Source organism: Notothenia rossii (genome assembly GCF_949606895.1).
Source record: "Notothenia rossii genome assembly, chromosome: 5".
Classification (NCBI taxonomy): Eukaryota; Metazoa; Chordata; class Actinopteri; order Perciformes; family Nototheniidae; genus Notothenia; species Notothenia rossii.
In genome coordinates, this window is record NC_136903.1 from 19,391,744 (window position 1) to 19,418,699 (window position 26,956).

The following is a 26,956-nucleotide window of genomic DNA, read 5'->3' on the forward strand; positions in this document are numbered from 1 at the left end:
GCATGTGAGGAGCTGATTTCTCATGGACTGAAACGCAGTCACACTGAGGACTTTTGACCCAGACCCCCCGAAAAACCTCCTTCCTCTGGAAAGAATGTGGCTTCGTCTCTCCCCCCATTCTTGTCCCTCCCCCCCTCGTCCTCTCTCCTGAGAGATTGTGAAGGGAGGCACTGTGTCTCTTACATGTGTGCTGTGTTAGCTGGAATTCGATTTCCATATGTACACTGTGTCCTACACATGTACTTGTGTGTTACAAAACATGCTCTAAAATGGAGAAAGGTCCAATTGTTTCAGTGTGTGCATCGAACAGATCTTTGCTCTGCGCTTCGTATATTCCACATTCAAACACTGGGAGGATCCTACTGTAGCTTTTGTGGGCTCACAACTGGTAAATATTTATCATGATCTACAAAAGTGTCCTACTTTCCATTGTCAAACCCTTCAACATAAACATTTCTTCAGTTAAAAGCGCAAACAAGTAAAAACCAGGGACCAAGACGAAAACATATGTTGAATAATATTTTTATTTATTTGTACAATCAAGACACTACTTGGGTTAAAGTATTCCATCATTGTATTGCAGAAAATACAATAAGGAGTAGAAAAATTACAAAGTCCAAACATGACTACTTAAACGCAAAAAAGTTTATTTGACATTTGTTTCCTGCTGTATAGCGGTATTCATATACTGTGTCCATCTTTGGTTGCATTGCTAGTGTCCCTTGCCTGTCGTTTTGCATTCACCCAAGGCGTGCTGTAGACCCACAAATCCATCAAGCTTTTTCCCTTTCCCTTTGTACTCTTCCTGTAGTGTGATATATAGCAATGGCTTGTTTTTCTCTTAAAAATGTCCAGTTTGTGAGATTTAGTGGCATCTAGTGGCGAGGGACTGCAAACAACTCAATACCCCTTCACACCCCCTTCCCTTTTTCAGGTGTTAGAGAACTACACCTGCCTTCAGGTAATGAAATCATGGAAGGCCCTCTCTAGAGCCAGATTTGTTTTGTCCTTTCTGAGCGACTGTAGAAATTTGCCGGACTCTGCGAAGAGGACCTGCTCCCTAGATAGGAAGGGCTGATCTTAAGCAAACAAAAACACAATCATTCTTAATTAGATGTGATTATATACTAATGAAAACATAGTTAGGAATGTTGTATTGTATTTATGCTAATAGTTCCCCTTAAATTGTACATACTGGACATTAATAGAAAATCATTGTATCTTGCTTGGTGAATTTGCATAGAGAAACATCTCTGTTGTCCGGCAATATACGTAAATACACTCAATACACACAAAAACCCCTGCTGTTAAAGCCCCACCAATATACCGTTTTGTGTTTTGGCACATATGGTTCATAAAGAAAGAGAAATAGCTGTTTGCCTTAATTTAGCCACTTCGGTTAGAAAAAACATTGCATCTGTGATTCTTTCAGAATTCATGTAAGGGGTTAAGATGGTTTCACAGAAAAGTATCCATTCACTTGTTTAACGAATTTTTTGTTTTATGCTTTCACATCAGCTCAGTGGAGGTGGTCATGTCACCAGGGACGTTGACATTGTTGGGAATGAGGTCAGCGACAAGGTCATTTCCTTTCAGCTCTAAGTTCTTCAGCAGTCCAGAAACACTTTCTTCGTTGAAATCACTCGCAAGCTGCTCCAAATTATCTGCAGCCTCCACCTCCATCAGTGCTTCCACAGACTCCACAACACCGTTTTGGCATACCTCAGTCACCAGGATGTCTGAAGCCTCATCTGCATCGATGGTGGCGGTGATGGGAGGAATGTCAATAGGCTCAGGAGTTACATCAGGGACACCCAGGTCAATCAATGGAAGAGAAGAAAACACTGGCTCAGGGAGAGACTCTTGGCTAAACAGGTCTATCTTCTGCTCCAGAACCTCAGCTGGGGCTGGTACTGACTCTGGGATGGGTTCAGGGAATGCTTCTGGTTCGGCAACTGGCTCGGGTTCAGGAAGTGCCTCTGGTTCGGGAACTGGCATAGGTTCAGGGAGTGCCTCTGGTTCAGGAACTGGCATAGGTTCAGGGAGTGCCTCTGGTTCAGGAACTGGCACAGGTTCAGGGAGTGCCTCTGGTTCAGGAACTGGCACAGGTTCAGGGAGTGCCTCTGGTTCAGGAACAGGCTCTGTAGCTGGTTCTGGAGCAAGCTGAACTTCAACAACAGGTTTTGGATCGGCAACAGGTTCTGGTTCGCTGACAGAGACCAAAGGCTCAGGTACGGCTGGATGTGGGGTTGCAAAAGGAATATCTACTATTTTAGTGTCAATCAAACATTCTTGAGTGGCACATGCCACCGGTGCCACTGGCTCCTCCTTTACCACCTCCAGAACCTCCGTCTTAATGGCCTCCTGAACCTGTGTTATCCCGCTGTCTGCTGCTGGCTCTGCTGCAGTCTTCTGCTCAGGAGCAGCAGCCTCAGCACTGTTGGCTTCTCGCGTTCTGCTAAACCGGTTTCCCATGATTAACCTGTACAGAGTTAAAAATGAGACTTAAATTACTTGAAATATTAAAATGTCAAATTCTGTTGTGCAAGTCAAACTTTTCTTCAGCTCAATATTACGCAATGTCCCTGGTGCTAGAATTGCATTTAAGTTTGAGCTTTCTGTTCAAATTCATGAATACACAGTTGAGCAAGGTAACCAAAAGCACAAAAAGTAATCAGAGACATTTGCTTGTTTCTGTCAGGATCCACTAAACTGGTTGAGCAAAGAAATATCCCTGTGTGTGGGTTATGGTACATTGTGTTCTCATCCCCTTCCCAAGCCGCATGTACAGCATGTACCATAACATGTGTAGGGATTTGAGCGTGTATATATAGGGAATGTTAATGTTGTGGTTACGGGGATTTTTAAGCATTCGTTAACTAGATTTATCATTTCTCGCATGCCTGCTTTGCTACTTCTCATGTATTTACTCCATTAATTAAAACAAATCTGGACACGTTTAAACGTGCCTTCAAAACGTTTGCAAATGATAACTTCTAACGGCCCCGTTTCATGTAAATACGATTTTATGATTTCTCTTCGTTTGCTTTTACTAATTACATTGTAAAATCACCACACCTTGATCCAGTTGTGCAGCCCATCAGATCATTAATCCGCACGAGGACAAGCAGTTCAGAAATGTTTTAATGTTTAATAAATGTACATGACATGACAACTCACTCGATTATTGTCATTTCAAACACAAACAACAACCATGCGCTAATTACCACTGATTTTTGGTGAAAGCTAAACGAACAAAGAAACCCTTGCAGGCGACCCCGCCTCCCTCTCGTGCTGAACAAGCAAAAAATATACCTAACCCTAAAAAGTGTAAAAGTGTACAGAAATAAAAACAGCTCTGGTTATAACATCAAGTAAGAAATATTGACCCACCGTTTGAAGCTTTTCGCGATTCAGAAGAATTGGATAAAGTTGCAGAGGATCTCGCACACCCAACTTGGAGAAGTCCGCACGTCAAACTGTCCGTCGAAGCGCGTACCAGAGAACTAGACTCACACTGCGCGTCCACGATGCGCGTGCCGTGAACCAACCACAAGCCTCCAAACTTCCTGAGACAGATTGACTTCAGAAAAAGTAAGGTTCGCAACATTATACTACTTATTGGCATTTAATTAATCATAATGTTATATGCAGTCGTGTTTCAGTTTTAACTCTTGACAAACCAGTGAGACCTTAAGTTTCAAAATGTGTAGTATCAGTTTCATTATGACCACCGCTAGATAATGTTTGTAAATAATCAACACATTGTTTGAAAAATATCTTTATTAGATCATGTTTCAAAACTATCACTACTAGAGCTTTTAAATGGATCCTTTTAAATTCATGAAAGTTATTGATTATAGCGATCACAACAGTCCATTTCACTTTAATGTAATGTGGTCATAACATGGAAGTTCATCAGCTGACACTGTGGGTAAATACTAAATCTATGACATACTTAAGTTTGTTATTCTGAGAAGTCCTATTCAATGCAGACTCTTGAAGATCACTCAGAACATAATGGATAAAGTTCATGCAGACATAATTTGAAACTGTGTATCTAAAAGGCACCACACTTATTACCATTTTTCCAATTGATTAAGTGTTTGCACTAATTTCTGTCAACATGAATATTAAATTCTCAGGTGAGGGGCTTTCAGGCGGCTTCAGTTATGACTGCTCTTTCTGTGAGGAGATCCACATGGCTTTGTTTCGGGATGTCGGTGTTTCTCCTGCTCATCTTCATGCAGATGTTAACCTCTCTGGTGCAATACGCTGCTGTGTTCATCCTCTCCAATGAAACCCTCATCAGCCCCTTTCACTTTTGTCTTGCACGTCCACATGGTGAACTGTCCTGCAACGATTGGCAGTGGAAAGCTCTAAGCACAGGGGAATCTGGTATGAAAATGGGCCTCCTTAACATGGTGGTTTACCTGGGTTTGTACATTCCTGTGGTGCTTGTGGCCTTTGCTCTGCTGGCCATGCTGTTGGCAATTTACGGCAAAGACAAAACAGCACTCTGGTTTAGCATGGCCTGCCAGGCTGCATCCAGTCTACTCATCCTGACTGGCCTTATTGGTTTTTTGGTTCAATTCCAATCATATGTGAGCTGGGAACACTTGACCATCTGGTTCTATGTATGTGTTGCTGTGCAGGTTCAGCTGGTTATAATAACTGTGGTGACCTACGTGTCACGAAAGAGGCTATCGTCTGACTGGGAGCTTAAGTCAAAATGAAAAGTAATTCTGGCTATGTTAACAGAATATATACTTGGTCATCTGAATCATTTTCTTACTCTCTAATGCTGGTTTATTTCTATTTCTATTTTGAGATGTTTCTATTTTAGAATTGTTTATTTCTACTTTAAACTTTAAGTTTAATTTGTTATTATGTGCAATGCCTTGTTCTGTTTTATGCTGCTGCAACAACCATTTCCCCAAATTGGTATTAATAAAGTATATCTTATCTTACTTGACACATATATAATCAAAACAGTGTTTGTTTGTGTCTTATAATTAGAACTCACATTTTTGTCTTTGTGTTGTTTTACCAAACGTTAGACAAATCTTCGCTTTAGGGCATTTGCTGCTGTAAAACCAAAGTGTGATGATAGATTTAATAAAACCTGTTACACTTATTTTGTTAAATATACAGGAGCACAGTGTACCTGCCTCAATGTACTGAAGCAGTGCCTAGACAAACAGGTTTGTGAAAGTCAAAACTGAGTGTCTAAATATAAATATGACCTAATGTATCTGATAAACACAAGTGTTGGATAGTCATGTGAAATAAACTGTGTAAAAAGATACTAAACTAAAAGAGTCAGCACTGACACATAGTCTTTGACAGGGCTTGCAGAAAGAAAACAAACTGCTACTTTGTCTTTTAATTAAGTGAAAAGAACCCTGCAAAATCAAGAACATATCAAATCCTATTTAAGTACGAGCGTCATGAATTTCATTTGTGGTGTCATTTAGAGGAAATCTGGAGCGTATTCACTGACGAAGATACAGTATGTTTCTGTTTGTGCAAAAGGCCCCAGCTACAGTGTAGTGCTAAGTAAGATAGTCAGAACTCAATTTCAAGTATTTAGTGGTTTGTTCATGGAAACGTCAGCAAGCAAAGTTCCTCTAACAACTAACGCTTTGTGGCCATACTGTGACATGACCAAAGCTGATTTCAGTTTCACATACAATACCAAAGAATCTGCTCTTTTACTTATTTTTTTTACTTAAGTGTTCTTATTCATGAATGTATTTCAAGTAAAAGTTTGAAATGCCATGCTTTTTTGAGGGATTGCAATGTCCATGTAATGCCTATTATATCAGTGCTCCTGCAGATGGTTAATTCAGACAATACAGTATGATGTAAGATTTGTAGCAGCAGTACAACTTTTTACATATAAATGTTTTTCATCCACAGTTTAAGAAGCTGAGCCCTAGCTCAACATCCCAGTGGCACCACTTAAAGGACAAGTTCTCCATTGTGTAGCTTTATGGAGGATTTGATGTGTGCATCTACAAGTTCTGCTTGGACTGTCTAGTGAATCTGTAATGTGGCAGGCATTCCCCTATAAGAGAATATTTTAGTGTGCACATTTCAGTGGTTTTCTGATACAGTTCATCATCAGGTGAAAAAGATTTCTCGCACAAGACGTAGGGCATCATCTTCATCCTCCTCCTCCTCCTCCTCCTCCTCCTCCTCCTCCTCCTCCTCCTCCTCCTCCACTGCTTCTGCCAGCACCTGTGAGTGCTCCTCTTTTTCTTCAGCATCCAGTTCAACATTCACATGAATGCTGTGATCCTGTACTGGTCCTAACCTCTGACCCTCAGCTCCCTGATGCTGCTCGCTCTTTGTGTACGGCAATGTTTCCAAGTCTGTGATGTCCATGTCAGTTTCTGAAGCATATTTAGAGGCCAGGGCATCCCCGCTGTCTGAGGACTCCTCTATAATCACAGGCTTCACCGTCGTCTTTAAGATGGCAGGGCTCTTCCTCATTTTCACTGTGGTGTCTACTTCCTTGTCTTCCGCCTGTGTGTGACAGGGTTTATCACTCATAATTACACAATGCTTTATATATATCTTGCATTTCACATCCACTATAACAAACGGTGTAAGATATGATTTTACTGTGGGTCCTTTACTCAACTTTTTTACATGAAATTTATTTGAGACACAGACTTGGGCTGTATATCATTTCTAGGCAGACAAATTGTGTTTTGCCTACTAAAATCCAAATATATTTGATTTTCATTAATTGGATGTTCCTTTTTGGTTGTTTCACACAATGTCAACATCCTAAACAATATTTATATATATTTTTTTTTATATCACAGTAGGCCTATATCAATTACTGGGTCTTCACATTTTTCATTAACATTGATACATAGTATACCGGTCAGTTTATGGCATCCCCCCCATTTAAAGCGTTAAAAATGGAGAAACAGCGCTACCTTTTGGTCAGTGGGGAGAGCACCGTCGTCGCAGGCTCCATTGGTAAGATATGAGACAGCTGCCTCCACTAGCTCCTGTTCGTTCATACAGTAGAAAACAGCCCTGGAAACACACCAGTTCATCTTTGTTAGTCAAAATTAAATGAGGAAACTTTATCTGAAGCATTAAACTGAAGCTTGTTGTTGTTATGTAGATTATTTTACGTCATTTACCTTGCAGTTTTCCGTTTTCTCTTGCTCTTCAGAGGCTCCTTCTCTTTCACTTTCTCTTCCTTCTTCGACATCCATGTCGGCAGCGCCCGGTGCCTTTGGGGCATTTTGGCCTTTAAAAAACAACTAAATCATCTGTTTATCTATACAAAAGTTACTGAGTATAACCGGTTTTAACCATTTAGTAAATAGGAAGCAGAAACACGAGGTTTGCAGCTTGTGTAAGTCACGTGACCGAAATGACTGGGTCATCAGCGCCACTTAGCGGACAAAGAGCAGAATCGATAACAAGAAAAGGTTAACACTTCCTTCACAATTTTACATTTTAGTTGTTTAACGTTTCACATTAGCTCCAGGCAGTTTATTAGGAGGAATTTAATCCTCATTTACTCTCTTTAACACAAAAAAAGCCTAGAACAAGGCATGGCATTTAATTGGTTGATACACCACTAGTAGGCTATGTAACAGACTCTACAAACTCTATATTGACTTTAAAATATTTCCCTGCCCTTAGATGCTTAAGTGGGTCTTTTTTGACCCGGTGAGGTGTTTTTCTTGAAGTATCTTTGTAGTTACATTTTTTTAATCATTTCATATTCCAGCTATTCCTCAAAAAATATGTTTTGGATATCATGCCATTCAAATTTTAAATTTACATTTTAAGAAATTGTAGTTTTAGTATTACTACCCCAAGCTTCCATAAGTGGGTCTTTTTTGACCCGGTGAGGTGGTTTTCTTGAAGTGTCTTTGTAGTTACATTTTTTAATCATTTCATATTCCAGCTATTCCTCAAAAAACATGTTTTGGATATCATGCTTTTCAAATTTTAAATTTAAATTTTTAAGAAATTATAGTTTTTGTATTACTACCCCAAGCTTCCATAAGTGGGTCAAAAATAACCTGCATGCATTTCCTATGGGAAAACGTTTTTTTTTTAAATTTAAAAAGAAAATGTCTAAAATGATAAATAGTGAAATATAAAATATTTCTAGTGTGAACAAAATATAATACTAAATATTATACAAGTGATTTTTCTTAACCAAAATGGCATAAAAACACATAATTCTAATACGGGTCCTTTTTGACCCACTTATGGAAGAGTGTAGGGTCCAGTCACTCGTGCATCTACTGTAAAGGTTCAAATCTGATTAGAAGAATCGGTATGAAATGCAAAAAGGCTACTTCTGTTTCCAAGGAACCCAAGAACCTGTCACATAAGTAGTGCTTAAGCTACAACCAACTGCCCTAAATCACAAACAATTAGACTAAACGGGACTTTATATAATTACTTGATAACCTTTTTGGAGTTGACTTGATGGATTCATAGAAACTTTATTGTATTGAGATGATTTTAATTTGAATGGGTCTTCAGATGATGAAATCAGAAACTGTACTAGTATTTGCAAATAAATGGATTATTCTTATTCTTGTTTTTCTGACAATGTATAGCATATGCTGAAAAGAGTTCTAATGACCTGGCTTTTTCCTTATTATATATACTTGTAGTTGTAGCAAATATTGAAAGGACTGTGGACTATAGTGCTGAAAATGGGATGAATGTATAGTATTCACAGAATTAAACTACACTTTAAATTATCTCCCAATCTCTTTCTCTCTATCTATCTTGATGTATTTCAATCTCCGACAGATGTACCGACACACATATATAAACACTCACACACGCCCACACACAATGTACATGCTATCGTCAGAATTAATCTGCGTTGCAGTTGTGTACAGTGCAATTAAAACTGTGTTGCACTAAATTCACATCCCTCACCCTGGGTTAGGGTTCAGTCAAGTTAGTGTCTTCTTTGAAACAACAGTTGCTGTTACTTGTGATTGTCATTTGGGTGTCTCGCTGAAATATTTGTATTGTATTGGCCCCCCAGTATCATAAAGAAACACTTCCTTAACAAAATACAGGAAAAAAACATGTATTCACACTTCTTGTTTTATTGTTATTTTTTAATAATAATTGTTATAGTTTGATAGCATTCTGGGTACGTGTGGACATACTGAGGCAGGATGTTCTCTAACCCTGTGTGTCTTACTCTCCACACCCATCGGCAGATAATCCACAATAGTCTCGTCACGTCGTGTGACACATTTCTCACTTTTCCTTCTTTTCTCCTCCCTGAATTAATCTGGATTGCAGTACTGTACTGTGCAATTCAAACTGTGTTGCACTTATCTAAATTCATATCTCTCACGCTGATCTGAGTGTCTTCTTTTATCCACAGTTGCTGTTACTCGTGATTGTTTGCAGTATTCTGCCTAAAATCTTTTGGTTTTCTCCCTAAAATACTGTTACTGTATTGTCACACCAGTATCATAAAGCAACACTTCCTTAACAAAATACATTATATCATAACAAAATATATTATAATGTTTAAATAATATTTGTATAGTAATAATTGTTTGATCACTTTTTTATTCATTATCATTCTGGGTATGTGTGGATATAGAGTACTGAGGCAGGATGTTCTCTAACCCTCTGTGTCTTACTCTCCACGCCCATCGGCAGATAATCCACACTAGTCTAGTCGTGTCGCGTGACACATTTTTTCTCACTTTTCCTTCTTTTCTCCTCCCTCTCCTTTGATCAACCTCATTCAATCTGTGATGTATTCCACAACCTTAATCAGACTCTCACTTTCTGTCACTTTGTTTTAAAGCTGCCTTCTCCCAGTCAGGCCTTTTAATCATGTCTCTAAAGCTCCTTCCTAAGTGCTTAGGCCTTGATTGCAAAGACCAGCTTTGTATATTTGACTAAATTAAAAAAGAGGGAAAAAAACTCAAGGCAAAGACCATGTTAACAGCCAGATGCATGCATGCTGTCATTTCCCTAAAGCTCTAAAGTTCAGCGCATTTTAGGAAAAACAAGTAATCATAGGGCTGGTTTCAAATGAAGAAAAATCCTCAAAATCTCCCAGCATATAATTGTTATTCACAGCAGTCAGCTCTTTTGTAAATGAAATGTACTACTGATCTGTATTTTGTCATTCCTGTAACATATTTATTTACATTACTGCAAAACATCAAATCAAATGCAGAATGTGCAGAATGGATTGGTTTTCAGGGACACATTTCAGCCACATTTCTTGCCATAGCCATCTTTTTTTAACATCCAGTCGTGTGTTTATTGCTAAAAACTAAATAAAAAAAATTATAACTCATCGTCATCATTATTGACGCATTGCCATCATAACATACCTACAAATATTATGAAAACTGATTTGAAATATTAAAAAGTATTTGCAGAATCTAAAGAGGCATTTAACTCATCCTCCTCTAGGCTGGATGCCACATCCTCAGATCAGTCCTAAGAAGCTTGCCTGCTGATGGAGTAAAGCTTGTTCAAGCACTGCTGAATTTATGGGTCAGACATGGCCAAAAGGTCTGCTAAACTTACTGACACAAGAGCATCAGTTCTTGTTTGACATTGGTTATGTTTATGACAGTTGGTCATACAACTTGATCAGGAAAGTTGAATGGATATTTGTTTTCACTTAATCTAATCTATATCTCCTCTAGATTTCCACAGCTTCCTCTTTACATTATTTCAAGTCTGAGGGTCCTAATTGGTGACACCAGACTAATCTCTTAGTTGTCTTCTTAAGCTTAACCCTGCTTTGAGTAAAGGTCATTACCATTGCCATCTGTCCCAGAAAGGCTTCTTGTGATTGGCCATGCGGCATAAGATAGATAGATGGATAGAATTGGAGGGATGAAACCCTCTTTAATGGTCACACAAGCAGAGCGAACACCCTACTCCTAGTACACCTAGTACTAGGAGCAGTGGGCAGCTATTGCACAGCGCCCATGGAGCAATGGGAGTTGGGGGGGGGAAGGGGGTTGTCCGGTGCCTTGCTCAAGGGCACCACGGCAGGAACCAGGAGGTGAACTGGGACCTCTCCAAGTTGCAGTCCACACTCCATATTTAGGTCTGGTCTGGGACTTGAACCAGCGACCCTACGGCTCACAGCCCAAGCCCGTACTGACTGAGCCACTTCCGGAAGAGAGCAAGGATTAGGAAAAGCAGAATCTTTAAATTAAATGAGGATATTTCATTTTTCATGATGGGCATGAAGGTATCTGTTGGGATTGGGACGGACATGATATCATCTCATTATGATAGCCAGGATCATATGAGTGCATGTGTGCACATGTTTCTGGCACCATATGTATAGATGCATACTTTGGTGTAAATTCAAGTAAAACCTTTTCTTCCTTCCTTGTACAGCAACACACAGGATACACACAGAAAATTAACTTTGTTTTGTCCAGACTGTGTTTTTTTAACTCAGTCATTATTACATGTAAGGGTCTTTTGGCCCACGTGTGCCAACTATTATTCACAGTATAAAACCATGTTCAAAAACAATGCTGAGTTGGAGGACTTGTTGGTTGACTTGATTTACATGGTTGATGTGAAGAGATGAGCGTATCATCTGTTGTTGTTTTTTACTATTTTGTTTTTTGTGTGAACTGAAACACAAATAAAATCACTTCATATATTTCTGTGCTCTACAGCAGACTTTAAAATGTCTTACAGATAAATAGTCAGATAAAACTACTACTGTCCTTATACAAACGCATAATTGTTCAACTTGATAACAAGTGCAATTGTCTGGGGAGTTATAATTTATATACACATTCCTACATTTACTTATTGTATAACTGGGGACGCTTTTGGAATGCATCATTGTTCATTTTCTGAGAAAGTTGTTGGCTGTGAGAAGTGAACAGCACTGCATTTATTTTATTTGTTGAAGTAATTCTTGGCTGACTATGTATTTCAAACTATAAAGCAAACTCATACTGCACTAGATTCCAAGACTATCTTGTCTATATTGGGATATTGACATTTAAATATTGTGCTCCACACAGGTCGAACAATTTGCAAAAGCTTGGTTAATTAGGCAACCTTTGATTCAATTTAGACGCGTTGTTGATGCCTCTGTTATGTAGGAGTTATTGTCCCTTAATTTGAAATCCTTTACCCGTTGTATTTGAATGACCTTTGTGTGTTTCCATTGTTTTACTGTAATGTATTTGACTGTAATCAGGTTGTCTTTAAAAGAGCTGGCCTTAGGTGGCCCTTGTTTAAAAAAAGGTTTTAATAATAAATAATGTTAATAAAGACAATGAAAATGAGGCAAAACAGAACAGAAAATGTGACAATTAAAAGGTAAACTTATAGCTACATTTTGGGCTTTTTCTATTTCTAACAGAAAACACTTAATCACACTTAAAAATCATCAACTCAAAAACCAATGAATAATTATTTTACACTGGTTTCTATGCACACATATAATTAATTAATCATAGTCTACTTCTTTTTCTTGATCTGTGCGTTGTCTCATTGAGCTTTCATTCACTCATCAAGCAGGGAGGAGATCTTCACTCGCTTGACTGCACTGCCAGCTGTTGGCTTGGTAAAGATCATCCACTATGACCTGATCATTAGAAAGTATTTGATACTTGAGTCGGCTGAGACAGAAGGTAAACAAGGTTTCACCCAGGTGCATCCAGCCCATCAACATCCAACAAATTCCCTCCTCACAAATTCCCGCCTTTCCCCAAACTGTTTATTTCTTTCACAATGATCCAAACTATTTATCTCAAAAATGACAAAAGACTAGCCAACGCAAAGGGATTAAATGTGTGTGTGTGGTTGTTTTTCCTTGTGATTGCTGCTGTCTCTGATGAAATGGTTTTAGAAGATAACAGCCAGACATCGCATACAAGAAACTAAAGTGTTTATAATCATTAAGAAGAGATGCAGCGCTCCATGGGAGGAGGAGTTTAGCATGAACAGATTAGAAGAATGGATGTAAATAACAAAAGACACAGGATTGGGTTGAAAGGGAGCTATACATATGAAATATTTAATAATAAACACATTTTTACAACGGATTTTGATTTGAGATCCTGGTTCTGATAGCATAAAGAATAATATCGTTTTTTCAGAATCAGAATCAGAATACCTTTATTAGTCCCACAGTGGGAACATTTGCATCCTTACAGCAGGAAAGAGCCACAGACAGCTTAATGTTACGTATGTTAAAAAAAGTACTAAGTTATGATATAATAAAAAATATAATATAAAACTAAAGAAAAATACTTCCGTTTTTCCATCTAATTGGAATCTGTTGTCATGGGATGGGCCAGGGATAAAAATAGAGTTTCTCATCAGCTCTATGATATCACATACATCTTAATCTGACCAGGAAAAGAATGTTTGTGTTAACTCTCAGTCACCGAGGCTCCTGGGACCGTCTGGCTCAGAGGTCAAAGCTTTGTATTATGTAAAGAATGATCTATGCGGATGATTAAGTCAAAATTGTTTGTTTGTAGCCTTTATTTAATCAGGTGAAAGCCCCTTGAGATCAAAAGATCTCTTTTCAAGGGTGACCTGCAAGATATTAGTTATACATGTAACATAAAAACAACAGAACAACAATAAGGATGACATACAACATAATGTACAGGGTACAGTTTACAAACTCGATTTACAGTGACAGGTACCATGAGTATCAAACAGCATGTCACCCAGCCGAGTTTTAAAATGATGCAGGGGAACCAAAGTGCTCAGTTTTAAACATGTTTGCAGACTGTTCCAAGTTAGTGGAGCTGCACAACTAAAATCTTTCTTCCCTAAGACAGTCCTAGCACTTGGCACATTTAATAAAACAACATCATGAGATCTCGGGCAATAAGTAGTTTCAATTCGTCGAGAGATCAGAGAGCAGATATAAAAAGGTAGTTTACCCAGCATGGCTTTATAGATGAACATGTACCAATGACCGAGCATCCGTACAGTTAGTGAAGGCAGACCTGTCTTGGCATACAGGGTACAGTGATGAGTAAGTGCTTTACAGTTAGTAACAAATCTCAGGGCACTGTGATAGGCGGCATCTAACTTTTCCAGGCAATGGGCATTCATATAGATCAAATCACCATAGTCCAGCACAGGTAAAAAGGTCACAGGGACTAGCCTTTTCCTGGCTTCAAATGAGAAACAGGACTTGTTTCTGAAAAATAAATATAGTCTAACCCTCAGCTTTTTAAGCAGATTAATGACCTGAAGTTTAAAAGTAAGACAATCATCAAGCCAGATACCTAGGTATTTATAACAGGTAACCACTTCTAGTACTTGTCCTTGCATAGTAACAATATCCAAAGCAGTGTCTGTAGTCTTTTTAGCTTTAGAAAAGAGCATTACCTTGGTTTTATCAACATTTAAAAGAAGCTTTAGCTCAGCGAGCTGAGTCTGAATAATGTTAAAAACAGCCTGTAATTTAACACCAGCCTCCTTAATGGAGGGACCTGCACAGTACATCACGGTATCATCCGCATAAAAATGTAAAGTAGCTTCATCCACATTTTCACCTAAAGTGTTGATATATATAGAGAATAAAAGTGGACCTAAAACAGAACCTTGAGGAACACCATTAGCAATGTTTAACCACTCAGAAGACAGCCCATCAAAATGAACACATTGGGACCTTTCAGAGAGGTAGTTCACAAACCACCCCACTGCATGGCTGGATATGCCAATACTGAGTAGCCTCTGCTTCAAAATGCGACGATCAACGGTGTCAAACGCTTTGGAAAGGTCAATAAATAGAGCTGCACAACTCTGCTTATTATCTAAAATACTCGTAATGTCATTCACCACTTTCATTGTCGCAGTGATGGTGCTATGTTGCTTTCTGAAGCCTGACTGATGTTTAGACAGGATATCATTTTTACATAAAAACTCCTTCACCTGTTCACTCACTAGGCGTTCGAGCACCTTCGCCAGAACTGACAATTTTGAGATTGGCCTATAGTTATTTAAAATAGTTGCCTCCCCTCCTTTTAGCAAAGGCAAGACATAAGCTGACCTCCATACTTTTGGAATTGCATTTGTGCTGAGGGAGAGGTTAAAAAGAGTAGTAAGAGGAAGATCAATAAAATCTGCAGCTATCTTTAAAAAGAAAGGTTCTACGTTGTCCGGGCCAGCCGGTTTCTTAGGATCTAGCTTAGATAAGGCTTAGATAAGGATTCATGAAAAAATATGTGTAGATCATGTTCTTGATGAACTCTGTTTGAAACTGAGGAGGAGTAAAGTAGATCATGCAAAGTACAATGAAATAATGGCTTTTATTGTTTTATATATATCCCGTTTTTGTCTCCTCAGCCAAGTGTAGGATTTAAAATGTTGGGCTGTGCATGAGGGTGATTCGTTGAGAAAAAAAAGTTCACGCGACTAGACTAGTGTGGATTATCTGCCGATGGGTTTGGAGAATAAGACTCCGAGAATAAGACACACAGGGTTAGAGAACATCCTACCTCAGTACTGTATGTCCACACATACCCAGAATGATAAGGTACAGTTGTATCATCAAATGCAATACTAATCTGTTGCATTAAAAACCAAAACACACAAATCAGTGTGATGATATTTGAGAAGCCACTGGGACACAGTAATCTGTTCCACCGTATTAAAGTGTGGACTTATTGGCTACTGTGCTTCCTCATCAACAGTAATAGGCCAAACCGCAGGGATTTCCCTCCAATCACAGGCCTGTGGTATCTTAATGACTTTTTCTCGGAAGATGATAAAAGTGCTTTCCATCTAAATGTGTCTATCTGGTTTGTTTTACTGCAACGAGCAGATCAACCAACTCTGATTGAAGCAATGTGCTCGAATAGTTTAAGAGCCCCGGGACCTCTCAACCTTTTGTTGCATGTTTCTGTTGAACTGCACAAAATTCCCTGCTGGTTTAGTTCCTGGCCAGCAACACCCTTTTCCTTGAAAGCTCTTTGGCTGTTTTTTAGACATTTCAGTTATTTTCATTACTAGAGCCACACACATGCTTATGACAACAACAAAAAGAGAGAGTGGAGGGAGTGAAAGTTAATTTTACCCAGCAGAGTCACCTGGCTCACTCAACCGTAGACTTCGGCAAATTAAAGATTTTTAATTCATCCTTAAGCACACGCTAATACAAGCAATCACCTGCCTGGTTACAACTCCAATCAAAATGCTAATTGCAATCCTGAACAGTTTGGGATTTATTATTCTCCTTTAGTTACACTTTACTGTCCCTGCTTCCCTTTTGGTGGTTGGCAAAAAGGTTGCGACATTATAAAAATATGTGTGATTATATTCACATTACTGTTGACTTATTTCCTCACACTTTATTCATGAGACAAGTCTACAGCTGTTGGAGGAATGCTAGTGCTTTTGCGGATTAAGTGATTGGGGATTGGCATTGAGACTGTGCAGTTGTTCTTGGTTATAAGCTTTTGTTGGTGCAATCATGCCTGTCATCATGCATTTTTACTATTGCTACAAGGATAAGCTAGAATCATAGTTTCATTTGTGCTTGCAATGTCTCATGTGTCAAAAAGGAATAAGTAGCAATACTATATTTGTAGCTGTTCCGGAGCTTTTGATCAAGATGAAATGGAATGCTTTGCCAAAAGATATCTCGGTTGATTCTTACAAAGCCTCAGTTACATTTGTGCACAAGATGTAAAAGCAACAATAGTGCTACCTTCTTTTTTATTCAGTTCATATAGAATTAGGCCAAGTGGTTTAAAAAACCATTGGAGAGGGTTTCATCCCTCCAAAACATTGCATTTATATCATACTCTTTTTCATCAGCCTGTTGAATACTTCTTAAAGATATAGTCCACAGCACACATGAGCACAGATGGCTGCAGTGATGTGCATAGTGGAAGCAAATGAAAGACCTCAAGGACACCTCAGTAACACAAAATCTTTCCCAACAATACAGCTACTCAGGGTGGATTCAAACAAAAAAAAAACAGAATAACTTTGGTCACTTTCATAAAAAGCTTTCCCTTCAGTCGCTGCAGCAGTGCAGATAGACAGATTTTGTATTTGTTCCACTTTGATCCTCTCTGTCAAACCCCCTAAAACCTCTGCTTTCTAGGTCCCTGATTGCAACAGAAGAAGCAGGCAAGGCTCCAGCAGGGTTGCCTTGGCAACATATGCAGATTTTAGCAGCTTTGATTTGCAGTAAACAAAGGTGTATCAGTTTTCAAGATTCAAGGCTTTTATTGTCATATGTACATAGCTACAGTGTCGGTCACAGGCCTAAGATAATAGTGCAAGTAAATAAAATAAAATAGAATATAATAGAAATTGTGCAGAATATTCTATGTACAAGTAATTGGAATATTGATAAGTAACATTATGGATGTTCTTTCAAAAGTTCAGGTGTTTAACATTCATCAATCAAGTTTTGTGTGTGTTTGTGTGTGTGTGTGTGTGTGTGTGTGTCTGTGTGTGTGTGTGTGTGTGTGTGTGTGTGTGTGTGTGTGTGTGTGTGTGTGTGTGTGTGTGTGTGTGTGTGTGTGTGTGTGTGTGTGTGTGTGTGTGTGTGTGTGTGTGTGTGTGTGTGTGTGTGTGTGTGTGTGTGTGTGTGTGTGTGTGTGTGTGTGTGTGTTTAAGGACAGACAGACAGACAGACAGACAGACAGACAGACAGACAGACAGACAGACAGACAGACAGACAGACAGACAGACAGACAGACAGACAGACAGACAGACAGACAGACAGACAGACAGACAGAGTGGCAAATAGAGACAAGGATTGTCGAGAACTCGCTGCAGCTCAGGATGAGGCGGTAACGCAGCAGCCCTTCCAAACCCAACAAACTCAAGAAAATAAATGATTCATGCTTCTCAGGAAACACTGAATTATATATTTCTTTTAAGTATTATGTAAGAGACAGGAATTTGAAGGAGCAGGAATGGAAACAAGATCATTATAATTAGGAAGAATAACAAAAATAATAGGTAAGACTTTCTCAACATAAATTAAGCACATTGAAAGTTAATCTCACCACATCTACTGCCTGTGGGAGAATTGGTAAGCAGTTGTGAAATGTATCTTTAAGTGATTTCACTAAATTACTAAGGTAGTTTACATTAGTTAACTTCAATACTTTCACTTCCCTACTTTCAAGAGGGAAGTACTGTAATTCAAACCCATTTATTGGATGAGTATAGTCAAGAGTTACTGTTCAGAAATAGATTTAAGTCATCAGTTTATGACAAACTAAACTGCCCAAATGTAATATCATATTTGAAATTTGCTCAACCCTTCACATTCAATCTTGTGCTACTGTTACATAATATTTGGCATCATCATCATTCTGTATGTTAAGTCAAGGAGAGGAGTACAATATATCACAATATATCCCTCATTAGCACCTAGACATTTTGTCAAATGGGAGTGTCTTTAGCTGCCAGGAACACCCTGACATTGTCTACATCTGTGAACAGAGACGCTGATTTAAAGCAGTTACCATCAGCTGCCAGAGGACCTGGTGACAGGCTGTTATAAGGCAACAGATCAAAGGAACATTTCCATCCCACCACCTCCTTATTTCTTTCTGCAGCTTCTGCCAGCTTTTTTAGGCTTTAGGCGGCATGTGTCCTTCGAGAAAAATGAGAGTAGACAACAGGGAATGTGCCCTGTTTCCTGCTCTGCATAGAAATGCTAAGGAATGCAACGTTTCATAGATCTTTGCCCGGCGAGCTTTTTGGCACCTTTTCCTGGCTGTGTGTGTGTGTGTGTGTGTGTGTGTGTGTGTGTGTGTGTGTGTGTGTGTGTGTGTGTGTGTGTGTGTGTGTGTGTGTGTGTGTGTGTGTGTGTGTGTGTGTGTGTGTGTGTGTGTGTGTGTGTGTGTGTGTGTGTGTGTGTGTGTGTGTGTGTGTGTGTGTGTGTGTGTGTGTGTGTGTGTGTGTGTGTGTGTGTGCACCTTCTGGAATCTAGCCCTGAATCAGCTAATTAAATTGTATTATTTCAGTTGGGAATTCTTAATGTATAAAGATTATGTCGAACATGCTTTGAGGGGATTATCATATTACTTATTACTCATGTATGTTAATGCACATGCGCACTCTGCTCTTCCCCCTTCTCGCGCCAATTGAGCCCAATCTTAAACTCGCGTGCAGTTGCAGTCAGACAGATCCACCGAGTGTTAGAGAGGACGAGTCACAGACTTCAGCTCTGCAGGAACTGCGTCCTTGCGCTTTGTTTTATTTTATAAGGAATGATGTTGACGAGTCAGAAGTTCATCAGCTTTTTTTCCCCCCTGAAGCTTCTCTTATCCTGACCACTGGGATAAGGATGAAAAGGTGAAAGTTGGATTCCGGAGATCAGTGATAAACAATGCACTAATCCCTGACACTGACGGATTGATGCGAGGGATATACATTTTTTTTTGTTTAAATCAATCCGCAAGAAAACGGACTTCAGTTGAAAGGATGCATGCAGGTGAGTGATAATTCATAATGTCATGGTTTAGGGCGTTTAATGATTTATTTATGTTTCTGAGAGAGCGAGCGATGCAAGCAGGGCCAGAGTTTCTAATCTTTGATAATCTTTTAGCGATGTCGTTTTGTTGGCAGAATCGTGTTCATATTCATATGTTTTTTCAGGTGCGATCCCCATTTTTTAGGCAAACTAAATATCACAATGAAGATTGTAACATCCTGAAGACATTAAAATCGAACTAATATGTTTTTGTTTAAATTGTCTCTAGCGTAGCTAAAGTGCTGAAGTGACATCTTGTCCCTTTTTTAGAAGCATGTCGTGGCTACCTGGACAGGAGGAGTTGGGAGGCCCGTGTTCCTCCCTCACTCACACAAACACACGCACACACACACACACACACACACACACACACACACACACACACACACACACACACACACACACACACACACACACACACACACACACACACACACACACACACACACACACACACACACACACACACACACACACACACACACACACACACGCACACGCACACGCACACACACAAACACTTGTTTCACTTGTATTTCATTGGAAATTATTAATTTATATAACATCAAAAACTCACATTTAGGGAAATGTCATGTCAGTCAAAAGAAGAATACTTTGTTGCAGTAATTTAATCTAGTTTCATATTTGAGGTTTTCTTGAGGTTTGTTACTTATTGTCTGGTTTCATATTCTTATTATATATTTTTGATAGATATTAGTATTGCTTTTGAAAATGTCTTATTGTCTGAGACTAGCCCCCTCTTAGGTCACCAACCCTCACAGCCACACATAGGAATATATTGTGTCTGCAGCCAAACTGATGCTTTCCCCTTGTGGTTTGTGAGTGGACGTTTGTGTCGACATGCCACTTCGGTGAAATTTCAAAGCAAGATTTTGGTGGCCTTGTTCCCTCGGGGATAGATATTTAGGTCATATTTTATGTAATGGACACAAGCTATAACTTCATGACACATAAACCTTTTTATGTTTTGATCACAGTATCTTAGGAAACAGCAGATTTTCACAACTGCTACTGAAGTCCACTGTGTTACATGTAAACCTTAGAGAGAGAAAAGGAAAGCAGTTAAAAATAGATTGATGATTTAAGCAAGCAGATGGTGGATGTGCTTATTCTCTTCCTGTCTAACTTTTGAACTCCCCACGCGTGACCTAGTATAGAAATTCAGGGAATGCCCTGAGCTGAGACTATAACCACTGACACACAAATCCTGCTAAGCTCCTTTTATTTCCTTTTTTTTTTACAGTGTGGATATTTTTCCTGCTCATTGATGAAGGATTTGCTCTGGCACAACAGAATAAAGGTTAGATTGATACATCAAATCAAGACACATATTGTAATTGAATTAAAGATCACTGATTTATTTTTCAAAATGTAATATACCCTTGCCTCCCTTGTGTCAATCATCTTTATTTTGTATCAGTAACTGCACAAATACCTTGATAAAATAGCAGAATGTTTTGTCTGTAATGCTGCATTCATACAGATGCAGGATCAAAAGGGGTTAGACCGTCTCAAAGGCCGCTGCGTTCTCATCACTGTGGAAACTGGCTACGAACCACAGAAGGTGGCACCTTCAACTCCCCAAACTACCCCAAAACATACCCAGCCAATAAGGAGTGTCTGTACGTGCTTGAAGGTAAGCAACAATTTATACGTGAGCAAAATGATTTCCCTGCTTTACAAGGTCAGATTACTTAGTTGGAAATTAAAATAATCCTGGTATTTGTAATATTCGCCTCCTCTGACATTGACAGCGTTACTCATCATTTATCACAAGTGTTTTGGGATTTTCAACAATGCTCTGTTTTGAAAACATGTGCTTGAATATTAGCAATTACTCACCAATGCTAAGGTTTTACCTTTGTATTTCAAGAACAAACAAGCATGCAGGCAATAGCTTTTTCACAATGCAATCCTCATTATATTGCACACCAAAGAATGCATCAAACTGTTTTGTCCTTTTGTGCATCACTTTCCCTATAATTGCTCCCGGAGCCCACACTACAGAACGATCCTACAGTAATTCTTTGGTAAAGATTTGAAAGAAGAAAATATTTTTGAAACTATGTGTCCATTCTCTTGGAGCATTATATCCCTGAATGACCTCTGTTCAGTCGATGTGACACAGTGCTCTGCTTCCAGCCCTGCCCCGCCAGAGGATAGAGCTACTGTTTGATCCGACCTTCTATCTCGAAGCGTCATTTGAGTGTCGTTTCGACCACATCGAGGTGAGGGACGGTCCCTTCAGCTTCTCGCCGATCATCAACCGCTTCTGTGGCTCAGCCAGTCCCGGGCGTGTGCTTTCGAGTGGACGCTTTATGTGGATCCGTTTCTTCAGTGATGAAGAGCTGGAGGCGTCTGGCTTCCGGGTCGAGTACACCTTCACAGCAGGTGATTAAAACCCAGTGGGGCATTTTATTGAACCCGGCTGTGTGGCAATGATCCCACCGCACCATCCTGGTACTTAATGTGCATTAGGACTCATTTAATCTACTCTGAAATTCCACTGCTAATCAAATGTGTCTTTATGATTTCCTTCCAAAGATCCTGAATTTCATCTGCATGTAGGAGGACTCTTAAACCCAATCCCAGGTAGCACAACCCCACAGATCTCCGGCTAACTTTAGTAGTGCATCTCTAAAGTTATATGTGATGCAAATTCATGGAAGTCTGCTTTCACTATCACCTCTAATCCCCTAATCTCCTTGTTTTCCATTGGTCTGCTTCTTGTCCATGGGTCAGACTGTCAGTTTGAGTTGTCAGGGGCTGACGGCATGATTCGATCCAGTCAGGTGGATGAGGAACATAAAGTGAAGGCCGACCAGGCAGTGGACTGCATCTGGACTATACGAGCCCCGACAAACAACAGGGTATAGTGACAAGTTATATTGCATGTGTTAAGAAGAACTATGCATTTATAATCCAACCGTCTACACAAGGCAACATACAGTTAAAATGACTCAAATGGATTGATATTTGATCCTTTAAAGTGGAGCTATCATGCTATATTGGAAACATATATTTTAGGGCCATACCTATATAAAGTATATAAATATAGTTTTTTTTTCAAAATACCAAACAGATCCTGCATTTTAGCCATGCCTCATTTCGCTCCATTTGCTCCTTCCAGCCCTGTTTTTGCAGGGGGCTGATTCTGTGAGCTGCAACTGACCATGCGCCCCTGCAGGAGAGGGGAGTTGGCAGTTACTTTGGCATTAGGGCAGAGATAACTAGATATTTTCCAAGGTTTGACATAATAAATTGTGCTACTTTTAAAGTAATCAACGATGTTTTCAAATCTGTAATCAAAAAGCTCCTCAAAAACACTATCAAAGCAGTTCCTGCCGTTGCTACGTTAGTTCAAACAGTAACAACAGACTTTTTCTTAGCGGATGCATGTCAATTTAAATCAATACATACAACTATTTTTTAAATCAATAAAATCATTTTCTAAATCAATAAAAGCATTTCAATTAATATTGGGAGTCATGTCGTTACTTTGTTGAGAATGTGGCGATGTAATAAGCGGGATAATGTGCACATTGCATAATGTGCCTTCATGCCGATCTAGATCCCTCCGCTTCGCGCCGGGCTCCTGATCAGCCTGTCGGTGTTCTTCTCCCCTTAATGACCGCGTCGCTGCACATTATCCGTTACATATGATTATATAGAGTCATTATTCATTTGTTTTAAAGCAGGAGGCACACACGCTTGCCTCGGGGAGGGACAAAAAGAGCCACAGCGGAGAATAAACAGAAGGGCTACCATGGCAACCATGCAAGGGAAGTCTTTTCGCTGCTTTTGTGGCAGACTACAGCGCCACTTACAGGCCTGGCATATGTACTACAGCGACTCCAGCATTTTTGAGCAGCAATGGCCGGCCGTGGCCCAACCTCTCATTCCCCTGATAGGTGGAGAATTGACCAATAGCCGTAGCGCCACCGTCCTGACGTCAGGACAGTGTTCAAATCTGGATCAGTCTGTATCAGATCCGTTGCAGCCCCTTTATTAGAGATTTGAGTATGGAGGAAAATAGAGAGGGTTGTGTTTTCTGACACTTGGTGAGTTCCCTGGAACACTGGGGACACATATTCATGTATAAAAGACGTACAAAAGTGCATTTTGCATGATAGGTCACCTTTAATGCAGCAATACCTTTAAACATGTCTTCTAGAGATGTAGAGGTATAGTTTATCCGTCCTCATTGTTTTTTCCAGATTTACCTGCGGTTCTTGGAATACCAGATGGAAAACTCAAATGAATGTAAGAAGAACTTTGTGGCTGTTTATGATGGCAGTAATGCAATTGAGGACCTAAAGGTAATTGTTTTAATTAATATGAGTAACTCCAGCCTGTCAAATGAAAGCCATTTCTTCTAATGTATTTTATTAGTTGCACATTATTCTACCAGTTTTTCTCACCTTCTGCTACACAGCAGGGGTTATCTTTCTTTCCTTGTTTTACATTCTCCTTTTAACCATCATTCTTCAATCATTCATTTGTAGCAACTGTTGTACAGACCTTGGCCTCAATGAGACGACACAACCAAAACTATAAGAGACAATGGTGTGTGGTTTCTTGCAGGCAAAGTTTTGTAGCACAGTAGCTAATGACATCATGCTGGACACCGGTATTGGAGTAGTGAGGATGTGGGCCGACGAGACGAGCCGTCTCAGCCGCTTCAGGATGCTCTTCACTTCGTTTGCAGACCGTGAGTTTCTCCTTCAGATTATTCCTAACCTGTGTCGTTTTTACCATGTTGCTTTTGTTCAGTTTCTGTATCTGATAATGCAAGCACATATGTTGCAAAGTTGCATTAAATGATAATATATTCAATGAACAAGGCTGGGTTGAACAGAGATAAATAGCATGTTTGAAATGGGATACCTGTCAAACTCCTTTGGTCAAGAATTAGAAGAATGTATCCTCGCTGTTAATGTCACTGTCATCTGTTTGTCTTTCAGCACCCTGTTTAGGCAGTGCATTTTTCTGCCACAGTAACATGTGCATCAACACTTCTCTGGTCTGCAACGGCATACAAAACTGTGTCTTTCCCTGGGATGAAAGCAACTGCAAAGGTACTCCAGCTGTCCCAAAGGATGTGTAATTCTTTCTAAGAAATCCACTATGCTGTGCTGTTTTACAATGAGTGGTGTTGTGTGATGTGATGACATGTCTTGTTTTTGTTGTGTCACATTAAGGATCTTTTGCTCACGTGGGCCCCACTCTCTTAATTTACTCAAATGATCCAAGCAAGGCTTTTATGTAATTTTTCAACCTATTAGAACAGAGCAAGTCTTATTGGCAAATGTATTGATGGATGAAAAATGATCAGATCAACTTCAATGCCTTTGTGGCAAAAGTCCTGCTGATGAGCCTCCTGGCTGTTTAGTGGCTCTGAAGCTCCTGAATGGATTTCGGATGGCTGTTTATCAGCGGAACAGGCTTTTAGCAAAGGCTTTGAATTGTTCTTGGCAACCAAAGATAAAGACTGTCCTGATGAGAATGGCAACAAGTAATACTGGTATACTCTCTGTAACTCTAGATGTAACTCATATTTTATCTTTCTTTGTTGCTCTTGTCATTTCTATCATTAGAGAAAAAGAGCAAGGGTGTTTTTCACGCAATCACAAAGACTCATGGGACAGTGATCTGCGTGTCTACGGGAGTGGTGCTCCTGCTCCTCATCATCTCAATTCTGGTGCAAGTCAAACAGCCACGTAAGAAGGTAATTATCCAAAGGGTATTATTAATTATCATGCCACAAAATATTGGTGAGGAAATACATGATTTATCAAATGTGTTCATTCATATTTCGAAGGTCTTGATACGTAAAAATAACCTTTTCCAACGGGGCGACTTCCAGGAGGTGTTTGACCCTCCACATTACGAACTCTTTACTCTCAGAGACAAGGTCAGTTTTATTACTTTGATGCATTATTAGCTGGACATTTTCTTTTTATGTGACAACGTTATCCTTTTAGGAGATGTCTGGGGACCTTGGAGAGCTGTCAGAGGAGCTTCAGTCCTTGCAGGCGCTCAGGAGATCCTCATCCGGCTCACGATGCATTCACGAACACCACTGTGGCTCTCAGGTGTCTGTTGACTCCATCAAAGGCAGCCAAGGTGCACATGGCCTTCGAAGGGGATCCATGGATCTTCCTGCTTTAAGAGAGGACTTCCAAAACGCCTTACCTCCCTTCAGGGACTTAAACAGCAGTATGCGGAAGAAGAGCTGGCCTAGTATGAAACCAACTCGTATGCAGGACCATCAAGGAATAGGGGAAAGAGTACTGGGGCGACAGGATAGAGTGATGGAAGAGGAGGAAGAGGAGGAAGAAGATGGAAGGTATGATGTGTATGTACGCAGAGCAGGAAGCCGAAGGGGGAACTATGAAATGGCCCAACAAAGATCCTTGTCCATGGACTTCTGAAAAGAAAAAAAATAAGTTTTGCACAGTAAATACTGCAGTGCAACTTCAGCCAGTGCTGCATTTTGGGAACAGTTCTTCATATTTACAGAAAATAGGAGACAATGCGTGGACACTGAAACAGCTGACATTAGACATTCTTGTGCTATTTTTCATCGGTGTAAAAGTGAAGAAAGATGTTAATGCTGTTTAGTGTTCTTGTTATCAATGTATTTTGTGAAGCAAATATGATACATTTAGTTAAAATGTATTTTCATTCAGTGTTAAGGTTATAAATAATGTATACAGAGTTTGATTACAGTTGGAACACAGGATGCTAAAATCAGCTCAGTTTTTTTTGTATGTGTTATTACCTGTATTAAAGAATAAATGCCTACATTTATGCACCATTGTTTTAGGAAACATTTCACCCTGATACTGATATAGAATCAGTTTTACACCAGATATTAAACTACAGACCATTTTGGGATAGGATCCCATCTTCGGCAAAGCTCGGACTTACATTTAGGAGGTTGCAATTTCTCCTTCTCCACTTCCTACCCCTCCAATTCCTGCACCATTGCTTGGACGACACCATTTTCAACCATGCCCTTCATTTTATTTGAAAATTGTACATCTTTAAAGTTGTATGACTCAATTGGTCAAGTGTCTCCTGGAGAAATGTTTTGCAATGATCATAAACTCACACAGACTAAAGGTGAAAACAATACCACCGACATGCCGTCACGGTTGGTAAACACGCTGTTGTGCCTGGTTACCATCCGCAACCGTCTTGTCAGCTGTGTTGCTTACAGGAGGCAGGTGTGTGAGTTGAGGCGGGATCTTCCTAAAGGTGTGTCACACAAGTATGCTGGTTGGAACTTCCCATATAAAGTGAAATGTCAAAGCATGATGTTTTATAATACGATTACATAACATCAAACTGTTAACCTGCTTAATAGGAATAAAAACTGTAAATCTCAGTAATGTTATCTTTAAGTCTGGTGAAAAA

The 26,956-nt window shown here is 39.6% G+C and overlaps 3 protein-coding genes and 1 long non-coding RNA gene across 5 annotated transcripts; 2 read left to right on the plus strand and 2 right to left on the minus strand.

Moving 5' to 3' along the window:
• Positions 1-506: 506 nt before the first annotated feature.
• On the minus strand, positions 507-3,530 carry LOC307041697 (uncharacterized protein). The gene is made up of 2 exons (XM_079685173.1): positions 3,394-3,530; positions 507-2,482 (listed from the first exon to the last, which is right to left on the minus strand). The coding sequence occupies exon 2, from the start codon at positions 2,473-2,475 to the stop codon at positions 1,510-1,512; it is 966 nt and encodes a 321-aa protein (XP_079541299.1). The 5' UTR covers positions 2,476-2,482; positions 3,394-3,530; the 3' UTR covers positions 507-1,509.
• Positions 3,473-4,992, plus strand: LOC307041699. The gene is made up of 2 exons (XR_013808847.1): positions 3,473-3,594; positions 4,146-4,992. It is a non-coding gene; the product is annotated as an uncharacterized lncRNA (long non-coding RNA).
• Positions 4,993-5,281: 289 nt separating this feature from the next.
• On the minus strand, positions 5,282-7,418 carry LOC307041698 (uncharacterized protein). Its single transcript, XM_079685174.1, has 4 exons — positions 7,167-7,418; positions 6,954-7,056; positions 6,229-6,531; positions 5,282-6,195 (listed from the first exon to the last, which is right to left on the minus strand). Exons 1-4 carry the CDS (start codon positions 7,268-7,270, stop codon positions 6,127-6,129), a joined length of 579 nt encoding a protein of 192 aa, XP_079541300.1. The 5' UTR covers positions 7,271-7,418; the 3' UTR covers positions 5,282-6,126.
• Positions 6,949-26,849, plus strand: neto2b (neuropilin (NRP) and tolloid (TLL)-like 2b). 2 transcript variants are annotated; one of them, XM_079685167.1, is made up of 13 exons: positions 6,949-6,996; positions 19,299-19,474; positions 20,778-20,834; positions 21,018-21,170; positions 21,677-21,925; positions 22,079-22,126; positions 22,277-22,404; positions 23,752-23,853; positions 24,119-24,245; positions 24,499-24,612; positions 25,132-25,262; positions 25,356-25,448; positions 25,519-26,849. In XM_079685167.1, the coding sequence occupies exons 2-13, from the start codon at positions 19,399-19,401 to the stop codon at positions 25,966-25,968; spliced, it is 1,728 nt and encodes a 575-aa protein (XP_079541293.1). In that variant the 5' UTR covers positions 6,949-6,996; positions 19,299-19,398; the 3' UTR covers positions 25,969-26,849. The 2 variants fall into 2 exon arrangements, with proteins under 2 accessions (XP_079541293.1, XP_079541294.1); XM_079685168.1 differs by lacking the exon at positions 6,949-6,996 and having other exon boundaries at positions 19,082-19,474; positions 25,401-25,448.
• Positions 26,850-26,956: the final 107 nt, after the last annotated feature.

What these genes read in the sequence shown, in the direction of transcription:
- LOC307041697 (XM_079685173.1), bottom strand. Translation starts at nt 2,475, where the DNA reads ATGGGAAACCGGTTTAGCAGAACGCGAGAAGCCAACAGTGCTGAGGCT.
- LOC307041698 (XM_079685174.1), bottom strand. Translation starts at nt 7,270, where the DNA reads ATGCCCCAAAGGCACCGGGCGCTGCCGACATGGATGTCGAAGAAGGAA. An exon ending in AGAAAACGGAAAACTGCAAG is followed by an intron (nt 7,057 to 7,166) that starts GTAAATGACGTA and finishes GTGTGTTTCCAG; the next exon opens with GGCTGTTTTCTACTGTATGA. An exon ending in CTCTCCCCACTGACCAAAAG is followed by an intron (nt 6,532 to 6,953) that starts GTAGCGCTGTTT and finishes TGTCACACACAG; the next exon opens with GCGGAAGACAAGGAAGTAGA.
- neto2b (XM_079685167.1), top strand. Translation starts at nt 19,399, where the DNA reads ATGCGAGGGATATACATTTTTTTTTGTTTAAATCAATCCGCAAGAAAA. An exon ending in CTTCACTTCGTTTGCAGACC is followed by an intron (nt 24,246 to 24,498) that starts GTGAGTTTCTCC and finishes TTTGTCTTTCAG; the next exon opens with CACCCTGTTTAGGCAGTGCA. An exon ending in GGATGAAAGCAACTGCAAAG is followed by an intron (nt 24,613 to 25,131) that starts GTACTCCAGCTG and finishes TTCTATCATTAG; the next exon opens with AGAAAAAGAGCAAGGGTGTT.